Genomic DNA, 22,655 nt, shown 5'->3' with positions numbered 1-22,655 from the left:
GTGGGGATAAATGTGAAAGCCGACATCCCAAAGTCGACACCTGGGTAGAGAAAAACATTATTTCCTACTTGACAGATAAAGAACTGAAGTTGTAGTGGTGCTGTGCCCAGTGAGCATTACATGGTAAATGCACTTCACTAGAAAAGGGAATTCTGGTCCTCTCTGCCCTGCAGCAGTGCCAGAGGGTGATACTCCTCGTCTTCTCCATCACTCCAAGACTATATATTCCTTAGGAGTCGAAGTCAGCATTTCCGTTCACGTCTCCCTCCTAACAATACCTTCTGCAAGTGGGATTATGCCCTGCCAACAGTCCCTAGGAGCAAGAGCAGCCCCAGCTGCACACAGCGAAGGATGACTGCAAACCCTGCCACTGCTTCCACACCACGAGGCTTGGGATACTGCTGTGGAGGGGGACACCGACTGCTTGCAAGCCCTTGCCGGGCCCTCAGGTATGGCTCAGCTGATCACTTCTGTAATCAGATATTTTAAAAGGCCACAGCCATCCTGCCAGGAGCAGAGCAGAGCACTCCTGGGGTGTAAACCACCCAAAGAAAACCAAAAGCTTCACCAGCTCCTCTGATGCAGCGGCTCACCACCAAGCAGCTGCCCAGGCCCCAGCACACATCAGGCTGCTGGCTCAGCAAGAGCAAGACAGCTCCCCAAAAGCTCCTAGTAAAGCACAAGCTTCCATTCAAACCTGCATTTGAAAAACAAAGGCAGGGGCACTGACAGGCCTGTGCACCTCCACAAGTGGGGAGCTAGAGGAACTGCTAAGCAGGAAAGCAGAGCTGCCCTGTAACCACTGAAGCAAGCAGCCCTCCAGCTTGCACCCTCTTCACATCCAAGACAGAGCATGGCAGGGTCGGCTGCCTGTGCTGCATCCCCCAGCACGGCCTTCATGCTGAGCATCAGTTTCTGGGGCGGAACAAGAGAAAGCATTAAAAATCCATCTCCCCCACGCTGCAGGTAACAGAGGAGCATATCCTGCTTTGATTCCTGGCTCCCATACAGAAAACACTCCCCCAACAAATGCAGGTTGAGGCCACAGCTAAAACGAAAAAAAAAAGAAACCAAAAACAACATGGTGTAGGTCTGAAGGAAATAAGCTTTTCCTGGGTTCCTCCAGCACAGTTCACATCCATGCTCATAGCTGGCATCACAATAAACAACAGGTAAATTAAAAACATCACACTATAAAATATAATTACAGAAAAAAAAATCCACCAGGTACTTATTCAGGGCAGCTGTCACACTAAAACCTTCTGAGTTTCCTGTGCAAAGTGAACTCGGGAAACAGAAATGCACGTGAAGTAGATGGGAAACTTTACAGAAGAAAAGTAATCCAGATGTTTTAAACATGTTCTATTTTAAACATGCTCTACGTGCTCCGTAGCTTGCCCTTCAAGAGGCACCCAGGTGAAAAGGACAGGTGACAAAAACAATCTGTTCGAAGGACAGCTTCAGATAAATAAACCAGATCAAGCACAAATCAGCTCCCTGGGTCTGAGATCAGAGCAACAGCAGAGCAGAGGGCACACACACAGCATGAGCCATTATGAACAACCTCTTCCAGATATCCCAGATCACTTGAGAAATCTCCAGCACACAACAGCACGTGGCCTGTGTGAAGAATGCCATTCGCTTATATACTGCTTGGTAACTCATGGCAAGTACATACAACAGAGTCCAGCTCTTCATGGAAACAAGCCAAAATAATTCCCTTACCTTCTGTGAAACTGCCTGTAAGAGTTATGACAACAAACACTTTGCCTTCGGGCTCCAAATCCACCTGAAAAAGTAAAGGAAATGTTAGCTGATCTGATTGTTTTTCAAGGCAAGCACTCTTCTTGGGGTTTTGCATGATAAGTCTTGTCAACATTTGATAATATTTGAAGCTCTATATATATTCTCACGCACACCCTTAATTTTACAAAATAAATCAAGCTCAAATGTTCAACATTCAGGGCTCCATAGAAAATAAGGAACTTGATTCCTTCATTTTCCTAGAAGTGATGAAAAATCTCCACCTTGCTAGAAAAAACAGAGATTAAAGAAAAAAAAACAAACGTGGTTAATAGTTTTCCAATTTTTCAGATAAATGAAGTGGGAGTAACATTAAGCACACACAATTCTCTGAAAAGATCCATGCATATCTGTTCGGTGAATTATATGGATATTTCCTCCCTACTATATCTTATCCCACTGAAACTGTTTCAGTCTCTCAAAATACCATCAGTGCTAGGGTAAACACTGATTTCTTACATAAATCACCTTTTGGCTTTAAACCACAGAAAACAGAAAAATGTTAGTGCTGTTACCTAAGGGCTTGTTGCCGTTTAATCTAAATTAGATGGAGATACAGAACACAATTTTAGGGATCAGAGATTCAATCCCATTGTTGGTCAACCTGTCCTTGAAAGAAGGTATTTAGTTTTTGGTGAGTAGATTTTTCCTTTTTAGTTACTTTTTTCATTAAGGTCTTGCTTTTGGGTTTGGGGTTGTTTGTTTGGGGTTTTTTTGTTCACCAAATAGTTTTTAGCAAAAAATCACAGCTAAGGATCCCTGAAGTTTGAGTCAGGCTGTCACACAGAAACCTCACTTAAAAAAAAAACAAAAAAAACACAAAACAAACCAACCAACAAAAGAACCCAAAAACAACGCATCCTCCACACACACCCAAACTGCAATGTTAAAATTAGTGAAGAGCAGCTTCACACCTCGTGTGTATCAGTAATCTATGCAGAACAGAAATTCTGAAAACAGAGCTCTCTGGAGGAATGACTAAACATGATCGCTCAAACCCTTTCTCTTCTCTTGTACAGCCACGTTTCCTTGGCCTGGCAGAAACAGAAGCAAGCCTTCCACATCAGCAGCACCAACTTTCATCACAGAGGTGCCCAGAATTTAATACACCTCTGTGTGCACACTGCAGAGTAGAAAAATATTTCTCGGTCCTGCAAGAAAGGATGATGAGCCCCGGCTCCCTCTTTATTCTCAGGTAACACACAGCATAGCCTGCCAACGCTTTCATTCGTCTCCAGTGTTAATACATATAATGTAATTCAAATAAACCTCTAACCAGAAGCCTAAACACCCACAGCAACAGTGTATGGACCACTACAGTCCTGACAATATTTGCCCATGGTTTGCAAAACCCTGTCATGCACCAACTGGTTCTTTTAAGGTAAAAACATTAAGATACAGGTTCAAAGAGAAAGTTGAACTCAAACAGAAGAGCCAAACAGCCATGCTACAAACGGACAGAAAGTATCTGCATGGCTGTAAGCAGGCCAAAAAGGTGTCAGCCAGACTGACTGCAGTGTTACGGTACAGCAGCACTTTCTGCTGGCACCTCCACTCCGAGGGATGCTAACGGCAGCTTCACTAACACGAGCCAAGAGAAAACAATCTTCTGGGGTAAGAGTTGGGAGGCAGAGACAGCACACACCATCACCAGGCATTGCCCTCACCTACAATTTGTTGCAGAAGTATAGAAATTGGTTTTTAAACTATTGAGAATTTGTTAGGATGAGCAGAGCAAATGTTTTCAGAGAAAGGATGAGAGAACATCCTACTCACATGACTCCAGCTACAGTCCAGAAGTGACCTCTACAAATGGGTTACAAAACAGGGAAGCTAGAAGTGCTTGGGAAAATCCTATCAAGTCTTGATTTTATGGACACTATATTTTCAGTTAAAAAATATATATATTTATATCAATCTCACAGGGAAAATTTAAATTAAATATTTAGCTTTGACTCAACATAAATTCTTGTGTTTGCTTGGGCTGCTTACTACACTGGCTTTAGGAAGCTGTATTTGTGCAGCTCTGACTCGATTAATATTGAAAACATTCACCAAATAAACTCCAACTCCAGAGATATCATGCATCATTTTGCCTAAATTTCAGTTCAGTGGAGAGGTACGCAACTTTGTAAAGAATGGGTCTTCCATAAATATAAAACATTTATAATATATATACATATAGAGCCACCCAAATTGATTTAGGCTATAGCAAGAATTCAAATTTTATGGGAAAATCCTTACTTCTTTAGGTTTCCAAAATCATTCTTCAATGCTTATCTTTCTTCTGCCTGTCTGAATGCATAGCGATATGTTAGGCTCCTACTTTCACATTCACAGAGAGGATCATCCCTCCCTTCTGACATACAGTCTCTGGAGGGATACAGAGCAAATCCTGCATTCCTTGTTCAGTCGCAAACACAAAGGTTTGTCAAGACACAAGCAGCTGGGCTGAGACCAGGAGATGCAACAAAAGCATCACGCACCTCCAACACAGGGCACAAACAAAAAATGGTCCAAACTCTGTGACACACCTTGCTCTCCATCACCGAAATGGGATTCCTCTGCCCAGGGTAGCATTATCTTACAAAACAGAAGTAAAACAATTCTGCATGTAATAGCAGAAGATTTACAGGAGTTATAAAACAATCTCTCTCCTCTCCAGACTCCAAGATTAAAGACCAGTCAAATCCCCTACCTCAACTAAGCAGCCGTGTTCATATTATACCACAGTTCAAGAGCACTCGGTAAAGAGGATCTAGCTACACTCGAGATCTTCTCAAGGCACATGTAAGCAGGAGAAATGAAAGATTACAGCTGAAAGGCTCCAAAATGAGGAGTGAGGCCCCAGCATGCCAGGAGCTGCTAAAATTTTTGCACACAGGCATCCCACTGGATGCAGGGCTGAGCGCGAAGTCTCATTCTGTACAAGAGGTTAAAACACACAATCTTAAGAGCTTCTCTGGTGTTAAACTGATAGCAACAGCAACAACAAAATATAAGATACAATGAAATGGAAATAATTAAAATTAATAGACCACTGGTAAAAATTCTGGCTTTTGAATCTGCTGTGATGTCCTTTAAAGACGAAATTTGCCCAGCTACATGTATGTGGAATGTACCTGAAACAGAAAATAATCTCTGACCTAGAAAACTGAAGGGAAAATGTCTGACCACAGGCCTGCCCTCCCATGAGCCTGCCCGAGATCAGACGATCGAGCAGCTCCCGGACAGCAACACCCACCTGATGGGACGTGCTTCCCCTCACCATCGCACTGCCGCCCCACACCATGGCCACACGATGCGGAGGAGCCTCGCGCCGGCAGCAGTTAACGCCTGTGAGCTCCTCACACTTGCTGGACCACAACCTGCAACGCCATGCAGCCAAACAGATGCTCGCATGCTGAGCCAGCGCGCACACCGAGCGCCTTGCTAAGCCCGGGCCCTGGGGCTAAACTCAGCCATCTTTGCAGTACGGTTCCTCGCGTTCCCGGCCCTGCTTTACACCTTCATTGCTGCCTTCACACTTTGCGGTGCAGCTAATGAAACAGCATATGCTTCAGGATAGCTTTACCAACCCAGCAAGCAACTGCAGCCACATTTGGGCGCATGGAAATATGCCCATAACCATCTGAAACCAGATGCCCACAAATGAGGAGTGTGGTACCCTACTTCTTCCCCAAAGGAGGAACTCTGAATGTAAGCCCTCCTTCGATCTCGTCAGCCACTGAAGGACTTCTATCACTAGCACTGACTTTCACAGACTGAGAGGCCTTCTCACTTTGCTCTGTTATTTAATAAGATTTGAGGACTTCGGAAGGAAGCAGCTGCCAAAGGACTGGCCCTCCAGCCATGGAAGGGATAACCCTACCGAGCGACGGCTGGCTGGCCGCCCAGGCCCTGACTGCGTGCTGGCAAGGCTCCGGTGATGGCGGTACCTCCCAGCATCAGCGAACACCCTCAGGATCCAGCCTCGCAACAGCAGCGTGGGCGTAACACAAAGTACCACACATACACCAAGTTTTGCTTCTCACTTCTTTCTGTTCTTTTCTCCCCAGCATTGAGTGTCGCTGCCTAAAGGCAAAAAACCCTATGTTTTTACAGATAAGCAGGGGCCACAGTATTATTCTTGACAGAATTATTAAGGTTCAAAGCAGACCACGCAATCAGTTTGGGTCAACAATGCAGCTGATGCTGATCTTTCTCAAAGAAAGCAGGACAGGCTCAGAAAAACTCAGCAGCCTGAAGGCAGCGCAGATGATGCTAAGGGGGAACTCCTATATCATAACATAGGAGATAAGTGATACAGGAATGTAACCATCTGTATGTATTTGACAACAATATTAAAAGAGTACTAAGTACAGAGAAAAGTTTCCTAATGCCAAGATCTATTTGGCACAGGAACTTCTTTCAGGGAATTGCAGAATTTTGCCTGGAAGGTTTAGTATCAAGAGCAGGAGACTGCAATGGGAAAGTCCTGTCGTATTGGGAGAAGCAAAGGAGAAGTCTGAATTTTTAGGCACGCGTGATATTGTGAACGCTATGAGGTACACTGATCTCCAAATAAACCAAACTAACCTGGCGGCATAAGCATCACACCATTGGCACGTATAGCTGCATACAGCGACCACCCTCCCCTCTCTCTGGCACTTCCATCCTCAGCCTGGTCCCCCAGAGAAAAACTGGGAGGAAAAAACTTTTGGGCTGTTTTGGAGGTAACTTGGCGAAGTTTTAGTTAACTGGGAAACCGTGCTTGTCGGTGTAGTAAAGCCTGTAAGCGCCACTCTTTTCTAGTTCAAGGAAATGGAAGGCATTCCTCCACAGCACAAAGGGAGGGGTAAGGTCAACTGCTGGAGCTCAGCTGGATCTGTAAGAACAACACAGGGGTTTGGCCCAGAGCTAAGCATACACTTTAACTCCTGTTGAACTTCACAGCCGTACCTAAGAGAAAACAAGTGCTGGAGGATCCTGGCAATTGCACTGGAAATGAGCAGGTAAGGACTGAGGAGTTCAGCCGCGGTTTTGTTCACTTCCATTGTGAGACACAACACTTTGGCAGCCAGGCTGAACACAGGACCGAGGACTTCGCTCCTAACCCAAACCGCTCACATGATGCCCCATGCCTGAACTTGCCAGGATGGTGCAGCTCCGCGTGACTTCAAAGGGAGCTGCGAGGGATTGGTTTCCCACAAGGAGGGGCCCCAGTCAATCATGTCACACACCTTCTCCAGAACAGGACTGTACTAACATCTTCCTGACAACTAGGCAGGTGTTATTTACTCCACTTCTCTGCATTACACACGTACACACACACACACACAAAAAAAAGCTAGCTCGGGAGCAAACAAGGGAACAGATGCAGGGAGACCAAAACAGGGCTCCTTAATCATATGCCTTCACACATGTAATAAAAACTGGTTGTGTGTGATTCATCAATGGAAGAGGTTTGGAAAACAAATTCAGAAGGAGGGTAATCTCTCAGGCAACATATCAACACCCAGCTGAAGCATCCACTGAACTCGAAGAGCAGGTATAGTCAGTCGGCCTCTGAGAGCATGGCATGCCTCTGTGAAAAACTCACGGTGGATGGGAAGAGCCGAAGGAAGGCTGCCTGCCTGCGAGGCGCTTGCTCTCCAAAATGGAGACCAGGTGGACGAGGTGGACCTCCAGGATGAAGAGACATCTTCAACGCTGCATCTGGCACAAGCATTAATCCTTGCAAACAGTACTTTAGGTTTTTCTCCTCCCTTCCCCACAGCAGATAATCTGGTCTGGGAAGCCTGATCTGAAGTACACTGAAATCAGTGTGAATCTTTTTATTATCCTTGGATCAGACACAAAAGACGACTGCATTTACCCTGGAGCCCAGAACATCCTTTCTCCCATTGCTGCTCCGTCCTTCCTTCCCCACAGGCACAATTAGTAAGCATCCTAGAAGTACAACCTTTTTCTAAGCCATGTCAATGCTGACGTGGCTTCAAAAACAGAACAAGCCAGACACTTGCAGTGAATAAAGCAAATATAAAAGCTACCTGGGGACTTAATTAGCTTAACTAAACAAGCAGCTATATCTTTTTACTTCCTACACAATTTTTAAATTTAATTAACAGAACTGCATATATAATCAGTCATTTATAGAGGCAATTCCCAAGGCTCTGTTCAGTCAAAAGAGCTGAAAGTCTGGGTTAGGCTAAAGCTGGTTTTTCACATGCCTCTAGTTATTTCTTTCAATTTTTCTTGTTTAAGCTCCTAGTAGATCATGCTATGAAATGTCAGATCTTTCTGTATTTTAATAAGGTAGCACCTCCACCTGAGCATGCCTTTGTTGGACAGGTCAAGTAGCAACTTTCTCAGTCAAATAAACAGTGACTAGATTAATCACTCCCTCTTGTACGTTCTGAGGCTGATAGACACCTGCCTATCAAGTTAAGCACCTCTGAAAATCCTTAGGGCTCTCTAATACAAATGGGATTTTGCATTTCCAGATCAATAGATTAAAGCATTTTTTCCTACAAATGCAGGGCAGGCAATTTTTAAGATTCCAATCATTCTGCCTAAAAAAAAAAATGGGGTGCCAAGTACATTCTCATTCCTGCACAGGCTGGCAAGTGCTAGGGGCAGTAATTTCCACCACAGGTGCCAAGGGCAGACATAGACAGTTTAGCAATGACCCATGGCAGGCTCTGTACAGGGGAAGCCCGAGGAGATGTCATTCGGTGAACAGCAGCGACCCCAGCTCCTGTTCCACCCAAGCTTTGAATCTGGTGCTGCCAAACAGCAGCATCTCCCTGCTCCCACCAAGATTTAATTTTTATGCCAGGTCTCAAAACAAAGAGCGAGCACAGGGTGATCCAGTGCTATGGACAGGCTGCCAATGCCACCTTGAACTGATAGGTCCATGCACCGTGCCAAACTCACAGGGCATTCATTGAAGCCCTTGCAGCTCACTGATTCCAGCTGTTGTAGATGGACTGTTAGACCCAGAGGTGATACCTGGTCCCTTGGGGGTCAGCCTGGCCATCCCTGGTAGGGGACAAAGGCTCAAAACTGCCTCCTGCAAGTGATGGTAACTGTCAAAGTATCAGGGGGAAAAAGAAACCTTTCCAAAAACCATTACTGCCATACGCTCAACACTTTGGAGGTAAACCCACAAATGGGTGGAAAGTTAGTCTCTCTCAACTCCTACAACCAGTTATTCCAGCTATTACTGTAATATTGCCATTCTAATTTTTTATTCCAGGACAGCTGCTTAAAATACTACTTTTGTTTTCAGTCAAGCTGCATAATTAGAAGCTGTGTGCCAGCCATGAACAATCATGCATAACTAATGACTCTTGGCCAATCCTGGACTCTTTAATCAATTTTAGTCTGGTTTCACCCAAGAGATTGCCCACCTCAACAGGAAATTTGCTTGGGTAGGAAGAGCAAGGGCTGCAACAAGATTTATCTATCCCGTGAAAATTCCTGCCAAGAAAACTTGCTTGAAGGGCTGCAAATAAAATATAGATAAAAAAGGAGGTTTCAAATCTTGAAAAAAAAAAAAAAATTTCAACAGCATGAGCCAAAGCCTGCTCATAATGAAATTACACCAACTTACACTGCTTTTGAGAAATCCCACCTCTAAAGCAATGAATGATTTATGAGTAATAATTCCAGGTGGCTACTCTTCAGTATATTTGAAAAAAATTGGAGGGTTATAAAGCTAAAAAGAAAGACACACACACACAGTTCGTTCAGGGACTATGATATTTTTGTTCTTATAAACAAAAACAGCTACTCTCTGGCGGGATTTCTGACCTCATTTTCCCTAGTTATGCGGCAGGGGGAGGGAATCCAATTGCCTGTTTACCAGTCCCACAGTACTGGAGTGTGTTGAAGACCAGGCACTGACACCAACAGTACGGCTGCTGAGCAAGAACCCATTCCTTCAGAAATTTAAGTGAAATTCAGAATGAAATGGGGGATGGGGGAGAGTCTAAAAGTCCCATGCACACGCACTGGAGTCTGCAACAGAGGAGGGCTTTCATCCACAAATCCAAGCCAAGTATGGGGCTAGAAATTACTAGGGTGGTAAATGGGCTGAGAAGAAAACACGACAGATGACCAGACACCAGCAGCGAGGGTCCAGCTTCTGAGGGCACAGATGTCAAACATGAGATGACTCTGCAAATCGCCCACAACCAACAGAGCAGGTGCTGAAACTCCCACCTCAGAGCCCTCCCCTCTCGATTCAACAGGGCAGTTTGTCATCAACCCTCCCCAGCTGGGCCCATGAGTCGGGGCAGGAACGTGGCTGTCACGCTGCTGTCAGCATGGCTCGAAGCAGCACACCCAGCCCAAGCTCACTGCAGGTGGCTGGGCCATTACAGCACACAGCTTCCTTCCTACCTGGCTCCTGCAGCAAGCTGCCACTGCCAGAGAGCTCCCGTACCATGAGACAGGGGAAGCTGGTGGAGCAGCGCTACTGGGATACAGAGCCCTGCAAGGCCAAGGTCTCCCCTTCTGGACAAAGCCCTGGGGAATGGAGAGCAGCAAGGTGGCAAGAAGCCTGCTCTGAACCAACCTTGCACCTGGGAGATGACAAGTCCCTGGTGACTCTGCTCCGCTTTCCCACCTGCCAACAAACAGCATCTCATTTGCTCTAGTGACTGCACATGGCGGCCAGGGGAGATGTCGGGCAGAGAGCAAAGGGAGCCTCTGCCTCCCCCAACAGCCTCTGCAGCCCAGCTGAGCACGGGGCACAGGGGCAGGACACCACTTCTAGGGGGGCCTCTCACACCTTCCTGCCGCCTCCCCCAGCCTGTGTGCCCACAGCCCATGTGAAACCAAAATCGCGTGGGCAGGACACGTTCTGCATTTCCCCACCACATGCACGTACAAGCAGAGTTTTACCTCTGCTGCATACAAATTATTAAACATACAACTTGCTTCATAACACCATGCCAAATACCACCATGTCCAGTCCATCACTGGATTTTCCGCCCAACTCCTCCTGCCTTCCTCCTACAGCTATTTTTATTTATTTAAAATTTTTTAAAAGGATGGCAGGGGTGGAAATTACCAGTTACTTTCATTTCCTAACTGGCAGATACTGACATCAATGCAGGACCACTAAATTAAAGGATGGCAAATGCAGGACTTGATTTTCAGCTGTTTGAACAGTTGATTATAGCAAATACACCATGCACACAGCTGGTGTCAGGCTATCAGCTTCGCACATGCAATGTATGGAAATCTGCCTGCAAACACCTATATATGCAATCACAGGTAAAAGAGATTGGAAGCGGGACAGGGCCTCTGCTCTTGAGAGGACTTGGGAGCTTTGAGAAACAAGCAAACAGAAATCTATTTCCACTCAATGAACAGTAACAAAAGGTCAACACACCTCAACAACCAGTTATTAGCAACAAAACAAGTCTTTCAACAGCTATAGAGCCCTGGGACACCACTTTAGCTATTATACTCCAGATGTGCGAGTTGCAAAGGGATGATACTGATAGCTCACGTTTTAGGTCTCTCTCAGAGCACATAATGCAGGAAATGCCGGTTTCTGTCTCCAGGTTCTGGAGATGATCAACAACCATATTTTCCATCACATATATTAACTCAATATAACTTGACAGAACAACCAGGAAGTTGTGCAGTTTAGCTGTTTACAGTAATAAAGAAATAAATCACTGGTAAGTGCCAAGCAGGCAAGCTGGTGGCACTTCCCTTTGGAATTGCTCCAAGGGCCACAGCAATGAGTTGGTGCATAAAGTTTCCTCAAAGTAAAGCACTAACAAATTTGCACAACAGTGCAAAGCTGAGCTTAGCACTGATGCAGTGTCCCCTGATAAGGAAAGGGCAAGCAAGCACTAGTGAGGGAACAAGCCCAGGTAGCCCATGCACCAGCCAGCATGTACCAGAGACCTGGGTTTGGCCTATGAGAAACCAAAGAGGCACCAGGCAGAAAAACAATTGGGCAGAGAAGCAATAACGATGCTCTCTGTCTCGAGGAGAATTCTTCCAAGGTACAGCATTCACCTGCAGTTTTAATTAACCTTATTAACAAATCCAGGCAGGCTTATGAATCATTCACAACTTTAAGCAGCAAAGTCTGCATCATGATCTGCATTCAAGGCACTCTTGTTGGCTGCCCAAGGATCGTCACTGCACAGCTACAACAGGAGAGCGCTACGTAACTCAGGGGAAATCACTGGGTTGTATCACATCAGGCAGGGTCCTCAATACCCTGATCATGGATCCAGTCCAATAAACAGTGGACCCCTAAACCAGCTGCAAGAACACTTCTGTCGTTGTCTCTCCAGCACCTTGCTCAGTTACATAGTTGCACTATTCTCCAGTACTGAGTGCTAGAAAATAATTTCTTGTTATTCATCCATTTTATTGCATCATCTCCTGTGAAATTCTTCCCATTCACGTCTCCATTAGGTGTGTCACTATTTCTAAAATATCGTCCTACTACATATAATTCATTTGGTGTACTGCTGCTTTTCCATTTTTGTCCGATAGCACTTTCTTCTTTCTAAAGCCAGGCTACAGCAGATGAGATCATGAACCATTATAAACTATTAGTCTCTCAGATATAATCCATCAAATTTCTCAACACCCCAGGTAGAAAGGGGAAAGGTCACAACTTCCTGGTATTCCAACCATTTCTGTCACAGACTCACTTTTGAAAAGCCAAATCCCATCTTTTTAGTAACAGTTAAAAAGGTAAGTCCTGGTGGCATAACAAAAGGCAATCTGCTGAAACAGTCCTATTTATGTGATCAAGCACTATTTATGGTGCTTGATCACTACTAATCAGTGTTGTAAAATAATAAAAAAAGAGGATCCCGGAGTGAGATGTGATAAGCATTTCCACGCCCACAGCTCAATGGCAGGAAGCTGGGGTTCCCTGATACAGAGATTCAAATGCAAACCAAAAACTCTGCAGACGGATTGATTTGCAGGCACCTGCCCTCTTTTTCCCTTTGACACCAAGTGTTGAGAAGATCTGTACTTAGTTGAGGGCCTTAATACCCAGTGCTACCCTGTGTGGTTGAAATGTTGCGTGTGCTGTATGAAGGTCCAACAGTTATCTGTCCTGATCATCTCAGCCTGACTTCCAGAGCTGCTATAGCACTACACGAGGGATAGCTGGAATCCCAAAATGTGGATGGTAGGGCTATCTGACGGTGCTCGCTTTCACCCAGGGAAGCGTCCCTCACAGGCTGCCATCCCGTTGTTGCAACCCTGGTATTGCATTCCTAGTGCAGCGTTGCTGTGTCTCCCCTTAAGGCCATGTCACATACGAAAGGAGCTGCATATACGAGACTGTACACACCTCCACCCCTTCAACCAACGACTGCAAAGCCCCGTGGGGTGCTGAGGAAACCTTATACCACCGATGTTATAGACAAAAAACGTAATGTACAGAGATGGCAGAAGCAGAGCTAGAAACAGTGCTTCTGGTCTTCAAAAGCCCAACCTAGCACACTGCGTGGCTGGCACCCCACCCTGAAGAAGTGCAGGGAAGACTCTGCAATATCCATGAAAGCAACGTGTGCCAGCACTGCACAGCGGTCCAGACGTCAAGAAGAGTCAATTGCTCCACGGCACCAGAACACATCATTCTTTTCAGTGACTATACAGACTTACACTAAGTGCATGGGGGGTGGACACAACACACCACCATCACCCCATCAGTATAACAATTAATTCATTTATGTGCAAAATTATGTTAATCAGCAATACTTCTGACAAAACATAAGATTTCAATTGATATGTCTCAGTGGCATGCCAGTCTTTAGAATTACAGCTCCCATCATAGATATCCCCATGTAAAGCCTTAACTGCATTACTCATCCTTAGTGAAAGATACAAAAAGGAGGATTAAATACAGCAACTTTTAAAACTCAGGTCCTGGTATAGGCTATAACACCACGGAGAAGCCTAAGCAGCTATGCTCTGACCATTCTTTCCAGATCTTGAATTAATGACAGTGACTTCTTTCCTTGTCATCTCACTTCCTTATCCAGCAGTTTCTTAACACTGAAACTATTAAGGACTAACACTTATATCCAGCCAGTACTAATCCATCACATCTCCTCTCACACTCCATGTTGCAAGATGATCTGTCAAATGATTTGAGATAAAAGCATGAAAAGCAAACTATCAAATATGGGTGGTGTCTTACAGAAGAGAATCTGCTTACAGAAGGGAAAGATGGAGAGGAAGGTTAAAAGTACTTTAGCCCACACACCAACCCCCTCCCATTCCCTGCCAACAGTTTATGGGATTGTTTAACATCCCTGGTACACATATCTCAGAACGTCATGTAAAAGCAGTAGCAGTTTCTGGCCGCATAGCCAATTAGATGTTTCTAAAGGTACAAAAAAAGGAGTGCCAAGGCATGCACTCCTCCAACATTCCTAAAGGTATGATGCTTGATCCTGGTGTCCAGATGTTACCGCTCATGTCTCTACTCTAATCCCACAAGGTCCGGCACTGGGAGTCACAATCAAGTGTTCATGCAGCAAAAAGAATGTAGGTTGGGATCCAGTATGCTGCTGACAACACCCAGAAAGGACATGCCATTGCCAGCATTTGCTTTGCCAAGTTAGATCATATCCTATTTGTGTAGTGGGTTTTGTTTATGGCTTCCTTTTTCTGTTTGCGATTTAGCGTTTTTGTTGTTTGCGTTCTGGTTTTGGGTTTGATTTGGGGGGGGGGGGGGGGGGGCACGGTGGGATACAATAAAAATATTTTTGTAAAACAGCAGTTTAAAAAAAAGAGTGCATAGATGAGGTTCTACCTCATGAAGGACCCTGCGTTGTATATTTGTACCAAGATTAGGGGGAAAAAAAAAAAGTCCTGAAATCCTGAAGCCAAGCACTGCAGTAAGAGACAGACTGTCCAAGACCAAGCAATTTTTAGTCCCATCAAGTCTGTGATTACAGTTTTCCTCATCTGCCTTATGAGAGAGATGATCTCACTACCCACTTGTGACCATAAAGTCACAGCTGTGACTCCAACAATTGAGTTGAGATGGCAAGAGAGCTGAAAAGCATTGGCTTCCAGCCTCCTCCAGGCCACTGGATGGGTGACGAGGTGCTGTGTCACCTGGATGTGCTGTTCAGCTGACCCTGCCACCTGCCTCCGTCTGAAGGAGGCGGCACTTCTGGGGTTTGCATGCAACTGCAAGCTGACAGGCAGTCTGCTGGCATCTACCAACAGCACGTTGTCACATATTTCCCCTTTTTAGTATTTCTTTTTCCCCTTCCAAAGTGTGGTTTCAAGATGAGGAAGCCCTTGTCAACCAATGTGACCAAGATGTACCTTGGATTAGAAAAAAAAGGGGGGAGTGGAGGGTGTGAGTGTGTGCACTGCTCGGAAAGGGTCTGTAGGGGAAAGGGTCAGAACATGGTTGCAGTGGTTTTGCTCACATGTCAATCAAGAACATAACCTGATGCTGACCACATTTCCCATCTGAAGCTCAACATCACCTACAAAGCTGCAGATAAATGTCCTCTTCAAACAGAGCTTTTGCTGGGGATCACTGCAAGTCCAAGCACATGGCAATCCTAGGTAAACCGAGAGCCGGACAGGCTCCATTGCAAGGCCATTATATTTAGGACAACTGCTGTCCTCCTTGATAAATATTTAGTTTCTTTATGAATGGAAGGCCTGGCATTTTATCTGTGCCACAGCCAGTGTTCCATGTGCTTTGTATTATAAACACACATGCTTTTAACTCCAGCTCACTAGATAATACATTTAAAAGTATGAATTCCCTTCTGGAGAGAAGCCCATCCCTACCTGGGTGGCACTGCTAATGTGAACCTTATGCTCCTCTTCCCATTGACAAAGAGCCTTTGCTGAGGGGGCACATGCTACCTTAATTCCCAAAGTAAAATTTTATTCACTCCAGGAAGTGTCACATCAATTTTAGTCTTATAACCTTAACCAGAAAAGTTTCACCAGCTAAGGAACGAAATCCCTTGGACAGCATTTATCTTCTTTCAAAATAAAACCAAATAACTTCCCTCCTTTAAGGTTTACTAAGCCCTGTAATATAAATCCAAGAAGCCAGTCAAATAGTTCCTCTACTCTGTATTAGCAGGATGCTCAGTAACAACCTTGGGGGGAAGAAAATGAAAGAGATACGATCCCTCTAATCACTGCCACACATCCAACGAAATGAGCCATTACAAACACAGTCCCCCAAGAAAAATAATAAAACACCTAATGCTGTTCGACTCCTAATCTGCATGATATTTAAAGAGCCCTAGGTAAGATTACAGAAGAGTTAGATCCTAAACTAGCTGCACTGCAACTGCTGACTGGCTCCTCACCACCGCTGCACCACGAGTTTCAGCTTTTCATGAATTTAAGAGTATTTAGAATATTCCTCTTGCTGCCCAGCAGCACTTGAAAGGCTTCTGGGACATTACTACACACAGCAATATGAAGCACTGGGGTGGTTTCAGATACTGAGAAAGAAAGTCTGAACAAGTAATGACCCACTGGAAAATTCACAGCAAGAGATGGAAAGATCCAGTACTCGCCAAACACCTACATGTTCTGACTGTGGCTTTGAAGCAAACCACAACACTATCTATTGTAAAGAGCACCGCTCCTGTGGAAATGGTTGCTTAATATTGTTAGGGATGGAGTAAGAATAAGTGCTATAGGTGTACAGAATTTTGCAACTAGCCATTTACTGGCTAAATACATATATATATACACATTTAAATGAGAAAAAAAAGGTCTTGTTCTTATCTTTGATAGTGAAAAAAAATTATCAGGCACAGATAAAGAGTATTTTTGTGCAGCTGAAGTAATTAAATGTAAACGCAAACCCACATTTCTTTGCAAATAAGTTTCATACGCCCAGGACTACTAACATAAGGACACTATTTAGTCAACCTGGAAATGAGCTACAAAACTTATATTGAGAAAACGTTGATGAGCTTTTCTGAGGTCAGGAAGATTCTTACAGAACAATCATTCGGCAGCCAAGCACAGGGGTACTGAAGGTTTTTTTAAAACCAGCAAACCTCTATTACTCTTTTCTCACCTAATGTTCATGTTCAAAACAGGAACAGACGCTTCCAAAATTTTACTAAAATAAGAAGTGGCATTGCTTAAGAACAATGAATACTGCATATCCATTGCTGAGGCAAGTGTCTTTGCAGTAAGCTTATTTAAATATAGAAATAAATCCACTGACCTCGTATTAATCACAAACACTCCCTTCTCTATGACAAACGGAAATGACAAACTTGCAAGGACACATCAGAAACCTTCAGAGATTGCATCCACATAAGCCAAAACATGTGATGACTTGAATGGTCACTGCTTCTCTTCAAATAAATCCACCCAGACCCTACAATTTTACTCTTCACAATATCAGAAGAGTGCAATTCTAAAACGGACCACCCAATGATTTTGGATATAGCTTCAATTCTCCATTCTAAGGTTCCTCTAAAATTCTGGAGTTCTAGAGTTCTTAATTCTGTTTTACCCAACAAACCGGTAACTAGAGGGAACACAAGCAGCCAAAAAGGCATTCCTGCTCTTCACACACAGTGATAAGTGAGAACTGAAATAAGTGTCTGTTTTGTGTCCTGTCTGCCCCACAACACGCACATGTTCAGAGACACTTCTACACCGCAAGCATTAACATCCTGTGCTCCTGCAGATATGCAGCCACACACAGCAACTGCTCACCCAGGACAAGCCAAAAGACCCAGCTTTCAACACCCCTTCTGTGGAGCTTAGGTAACATCAGAGCAGGGTCTTGTACATGTCCAGCAGTGGCTGTAGTTAACTGCTGGGAAGAGCATGGGGTTGATCACGAATGGATAAATCATTAACCAAAGTTCTTTAGCAAATACAAAATAAAAGGAAAAGTCATCTTGATAACAAGCTTTGATCAAAGGATTACTGTTCTCAGCCCCCCCTGCCCAAGCTTCCCCCCGCCCTTTTCTTCCAGCTGTCACCACTCCTCTGCAGAGGCAGCAGGACGGACACTGCTTTTGCATGACACCAAAACCACAGTTCGCAGCCCACCACATTTGGTCTTTGACTGATGTTTTATTTAGCAAGCTTGGCTGTGAAATGGGGTAGGCAAGAAGCAGAGACAAGCTGAAAGGACTCTGCCCCTGCACAGCTACTGCCCATGGGGCAGAGGAGGACAAAAACCTGCTGAGTATCCTCCCAGATCTGCCACGTACAAACTGCCAGAGCCCCAAGGCACAAGGCTGCTGAAAGAGCGCTCATCATGCTTAAACACACACCCCATTCCTAGTCTGGATAAATTTGTAAGCATTAGCCCAGACAAAAAGGGGTTCCCCCATACTAGCATATGAATGTATTTTGTCTGCAATGGCCTGAAAACCTTCTGTGAGAATGCGGCATAGCTTCAGCTTCTCATGCTTTATTCCTGAGTCTGCCAGACACTCCAGAATCCAAGAGTTTGCTTTCCATTTCAACACTGTCACTCTAAGATGGTGACAAGCCCTAAGGATTTGGGTACAGTGAGCCCTGGCCTGCAGGGACAGCACCATAATGGTAAACACGGGAGTCCCACTGTCCTTCAGGTAGAGCTAGAGATCGTAGCCTCAACCTGTAGAGATCTGGAACACACAAGAGAAACCATATCTACTTCTGTAACATTCCTGCCCATTTCTTTTGTCATTTGTCTGCATCACGCCCCTTTTGTGCCTCAAAGGGAAAGAACAAGGCCCTGCTCTCCGGGCTCACTAGCGCAGCTCTAGAACTTGCTCCCTGAACATGAGCTCAATGAACTTGATGCTCTTCTACATTCACACTAAAAAACATTCAGCAACATTTCGCAAAGGAAAGCAAACATGTTCCTTCCTAGAATCAAGAAGATAGGGAAAAACTTCATTATCTTTATTGGCAAGACAGGCTAAATTTTACTGGAGCTAACTGTTTAAAAACATGGTCAAAATGAGTTACTATCATTAAATACTGATGGCGTGGTTATAACAGGGGCTAATTTTTGAGAGAAAGATGGCTTATCTAGCACTGGTTTAGCACTGAGTTTCAACCTGATTTTGCTCCATTCCAAACCAAATACAACTTAGTTACCTGTATAGTAGCTACTAAACCACCACAATTCTGTCCCAACTACGTTAAGGAAGACTTAATAAACCAGCGTTTTTTTCTTAGCATAGGTCTTTAAGCTGCCACATCACAAGTCCCTTGCAGAAACAAGAGCCTGAAACTTCTAAGAAAGGAAACTGATTGTAGGGTCATTTCCAACAATCTCCTGTAAGTTGTCCTCCCTCATCAAGCCAGTCTTACGATCAATTCTTGTGGGAATACCCAAAGCTCTTACACTGGACTTTTAACTGTTAAGTAAACTGCTAATGTAGCAATAGGTGTGGGGCTCCATCTTGCAAACTGATTATCAACCGCAACACTCCCACATAGCCCTATCAGGAGATGGAGAATCACCCTACACTTCTGACACCGCTATAGCTTTTGTATTAAACAGTGTGCTCCAGCTAAGTAGCTTTGGCAAGAAATCCCACCATGGATTTGGACTGCACAGGAACATTTTCCTCACATAATTATATTTCCTTCCAGGCTCAGGAGCAAACTGCCTTACAGAATAAATTTTCATTGAATATATTAATGTTAGATGCCTCCGTCTGTGAATGACCTAGATAAAAAACTCACTGCACGGAAGGCAATTCCTTCCTCTTTCTCAGAGCTCCATGAGCACTCACTGTGCTCAATAAATAATGTACAACCCAGCCATCATCATAAACCTTTGTTGCATGCAAGGAGGAGGAAAGAAACATGTCCAGTTCTTCTCCCAGCTAGACTGGTGGTGCAAAGCTGGCAGTGTAATTCCATTGAAGCTATTGGGAATCTATCAACATAAACCTTGCAAGCAAAAGCCGAGGCAGGCACCAGGCTCTTATTCTGCTGAAATCTCCCAGAAGACAAAGGCACACTTTTTAGAGAGTGACATTTTACAACAAGAAAGAAAGGAGGAACACAGCTTTCACATCAATGTTATTAAAAACAGATGCCAGAAAGAAGTGAGGTGTGGAGAGCACCTCCTCATGGAGTGTACTAGAGTTTACATGTGAGGGAAGGATAAGAATTGGGCCTCACTGCATGAAAGGCTTCTGCCTCTCTTCTTCAGATTTAAATCATTTAAATTTTAAGAGAATTAAAATAGGAGATGGAAGAAAACATTCAGTAAATAAATCCCCAGATTCCACCGCTAAGAATAACATACTTTTCCTCTGCTCTTCAGTCCTGGGGAAAAAACCCAACAAGCTATATGGCCTAGTTTACCAAGGAAAAGAAATGCAGGACAAAGCAGGAATTCAGACAGGGTAATCCAGTCTTTCATTTGCTGTTCTTGATCTAAAAGACCTTCATTATGGTGAAGGAACTTAGCCCAGAACTGAATACATTCAGTACAGGATGAGCACACTGACCAGCCTAGGTGAAGAGAATTCCTCTAGAAACTAACTCACACGTAGACAAGCCAACTCCAATGACATCGGAGACAGCATTTATTTGCAACTATTTTGTCAGATAAAAGCACTTTGGAGTACAGACATGCTGATTTTTACTGTCACAGTAAAACTGTCACCCTCTTTCCTGTCCAGACCGTACAGCCAGCCAGCTCCAGTGAACTGACACAACCCTAAACGATCTTTCTGACGATGCCCATCTGACTCATACTTACAGCACTCAGCACAGTTGACTGGTCCCTGCTTGAACCTGCTACAGCATCTATAAAGCTGCGAATGACGGCAAATATTTTCTAACCAAAACCAATAAAAGGATTGCCAAACTAAGACCCCATTGCTACTGTAGGAGGTTTAAGATACTAAAGTGAAGATGTACATGAAGACTTTAATTTGCAAGTGACATCCTCCTTACATGACAGAGTAAAATTAAATTTACTCAAGAAAGAAGCCCCACAAAAATACAGTACTGTGCTGCTAATGGAGACTAATGACAAAGACCTAAGGGGGAATTAAAAAAAAAAAGAAACAAACAGAGGCAACACAGAAATCACAAAGTGGGCCAGAGAGCGGGCTAGAAACAGAAGTGCTGTAGGAAGGTATGAACTGCTTTTTCAAACCAAATCAGACCAGCTGACAAGTCAAAATCCCACCTCTGAGGATGGCTGATTTACTAAACATATGAGACAAAGGCAGGAAAAACAGCTCAGCGTTCAGACATGGAACTACCATCTCAAACCTCTCCTCAGCCCCTAGATGCACATTATCAGACTATCGTCAGTATCATTCTTGCTATTAGGTGTAATGTCCTGAGACAGTATGAATACACAGCTCATTTCTCACATCTCCTCCCTCCCTCGCCTCCATATGAAAGGTTACAAGGCTCCGCTGATCTGTCAAGTGATTTCACACTGCAAATGATTTAATCAATTTTTTTTAAACACCCAGCAGACATGTAATACTCATACACCAAATCACACATTTAGAAATATGTCTTGCTTGGACATATTTTCCTCCTCTCCTCCTTTTGACAAAAGTATCTGTATTGCAATAAAAAGTAAAAAAAAAAAAAAGTTAAAAAAATTCCACTAAGGCCTACACAGCATTGTCTGTCATGTTAAAAAAAAAAAAAACCAACATGTATTCTATCTCCCATCTCACAAACTGAAGTCAGCTACCAAAGCTGCCCAACTTTTGTTTCTGCACCAGTACTTCATCTCTTACCTGCTCAAGAGATACAAATACAATCAAATCATTCATGAAACTCAACACTTACAAAACCTGGAAGGTGAACACCAAGAAAAAGTCTTTATGTAACGTCATCTACACGTTCAGACTCTCCTCCCTCCTGCCAACATTTCTTTGTATTGCAAAGCTCATGGGTAACCGCAGCCATAGCAGCATGCTCTTACTCCAGCACAAGCTGCATGCTGACCCGAAGGGCAGCTCCACACCATATAATGGAGCACAGGAATTCCCATCCAGCGACTAGGAGGGCCAGTGGACAAGCTCAAGTCTTATCCCAGACCTAAGTCCCACACACTCTGCGTCTGTGCAGCCCAGAGCTACCATCCTTCCCAGGCTGGGCTTCATTGGTTTGCGAGGTGGTACTCGGAGGAGACAGCCCTGGATGTGACATCCATCTGTCACACAGGCAAGACACAGGCATCCCTCCATCAGGACACGGATCACCGGTGGGCTAGAGGAGGACAAGGCTTTCGGAGATGCAGGAGGTTTCACAAGGCAGACAGTGGCCAAAACCAAGCTGGTGGCTACCAGAACAACACTTTTGCCTGCAACTTGCTCCCTGCCCCACATGTGAAGAGCCCCAGGAAAGAGCAAAGCAGGGAGCGGGCTGTCAGCCAGTAAAACCACTCTGGCAGGCCTCTGGGATAGATCTGGTCATTGATTAGATGCCTCTGGTCTGGCGTAACAGGCACAAAGGGCACACAAGGCCTCGCAGGGGGCAGTGAAAAAGCAATTTTTTCCAATCACCTTGGGCCCAGCACAGACACCGAGACTTTAGTGCTGAATATTAGTAGTGCCAGAATTGCTGAGGAGCACTTACTCTTGCACAGCATCACGCTAACACAACACAACAAAACCAGGCTCTTACATCTGTTCGTAGTGCTGGCTTTCAAAATAAAGCAGGATGGTTTCCTCAGCAATTGCCTTCCCTGAGCGATGAGAACGTCTCATGATAGTGAAGAATAGAAAAAAATGTCTTTGCCATTACAGAAATCTCAGTCATTTGTCTGGCTTGCCCTAAGTGGCTTAGCAACATTAATTGGATGCTTCAGGATACACTTTGTTTTAGACATACATTTGCTATCTTTGATA

At 44.4% G+C, this 22,655-nt stretch overlaps 1 protein-coding gene across 1 annotated transcript in view; it reads right to left on the bottom strand.

Moving 5' to 3' along the window:
- PRKCH (protein kinase C eta) overlaps positions 1 to 22,655 on the bottom strand; it is a 121,609-nt gene that overhangs the window by 91,549 nt on the left and 7,405 nt on the right. The window contains exon 2 of the mRNA XM_056346569.1: positions 1,726 to 1,789. Coding sequence (XP_056202544.1) covers positions 1,726 to 1,789 — 64 coding nt within the window. The remainder of the gene's footprint in view (positions 1 to 1,725; positions 1,790 to 22,655) is intronic.

This window comes from Falco biarmicus, chromosome 7 (assembly GCF_023638135.1).
Source record: "Falco biarmicus isolate bFalBia1 chromosome 7, bFalBia1.pri, whole genome shotgun sequence".
Taxonomy (NCBI): Eukaryota; Metazoa; Chordata; class Aves; order Falconiformes; family Falconidae; genus Falco; species Falco biarmicus.
The sequence above is the reverse complement of the archived record's forward strand: the minus strand, read 5'-3'. Positions and strand labels throughout refer to the sequence as shown.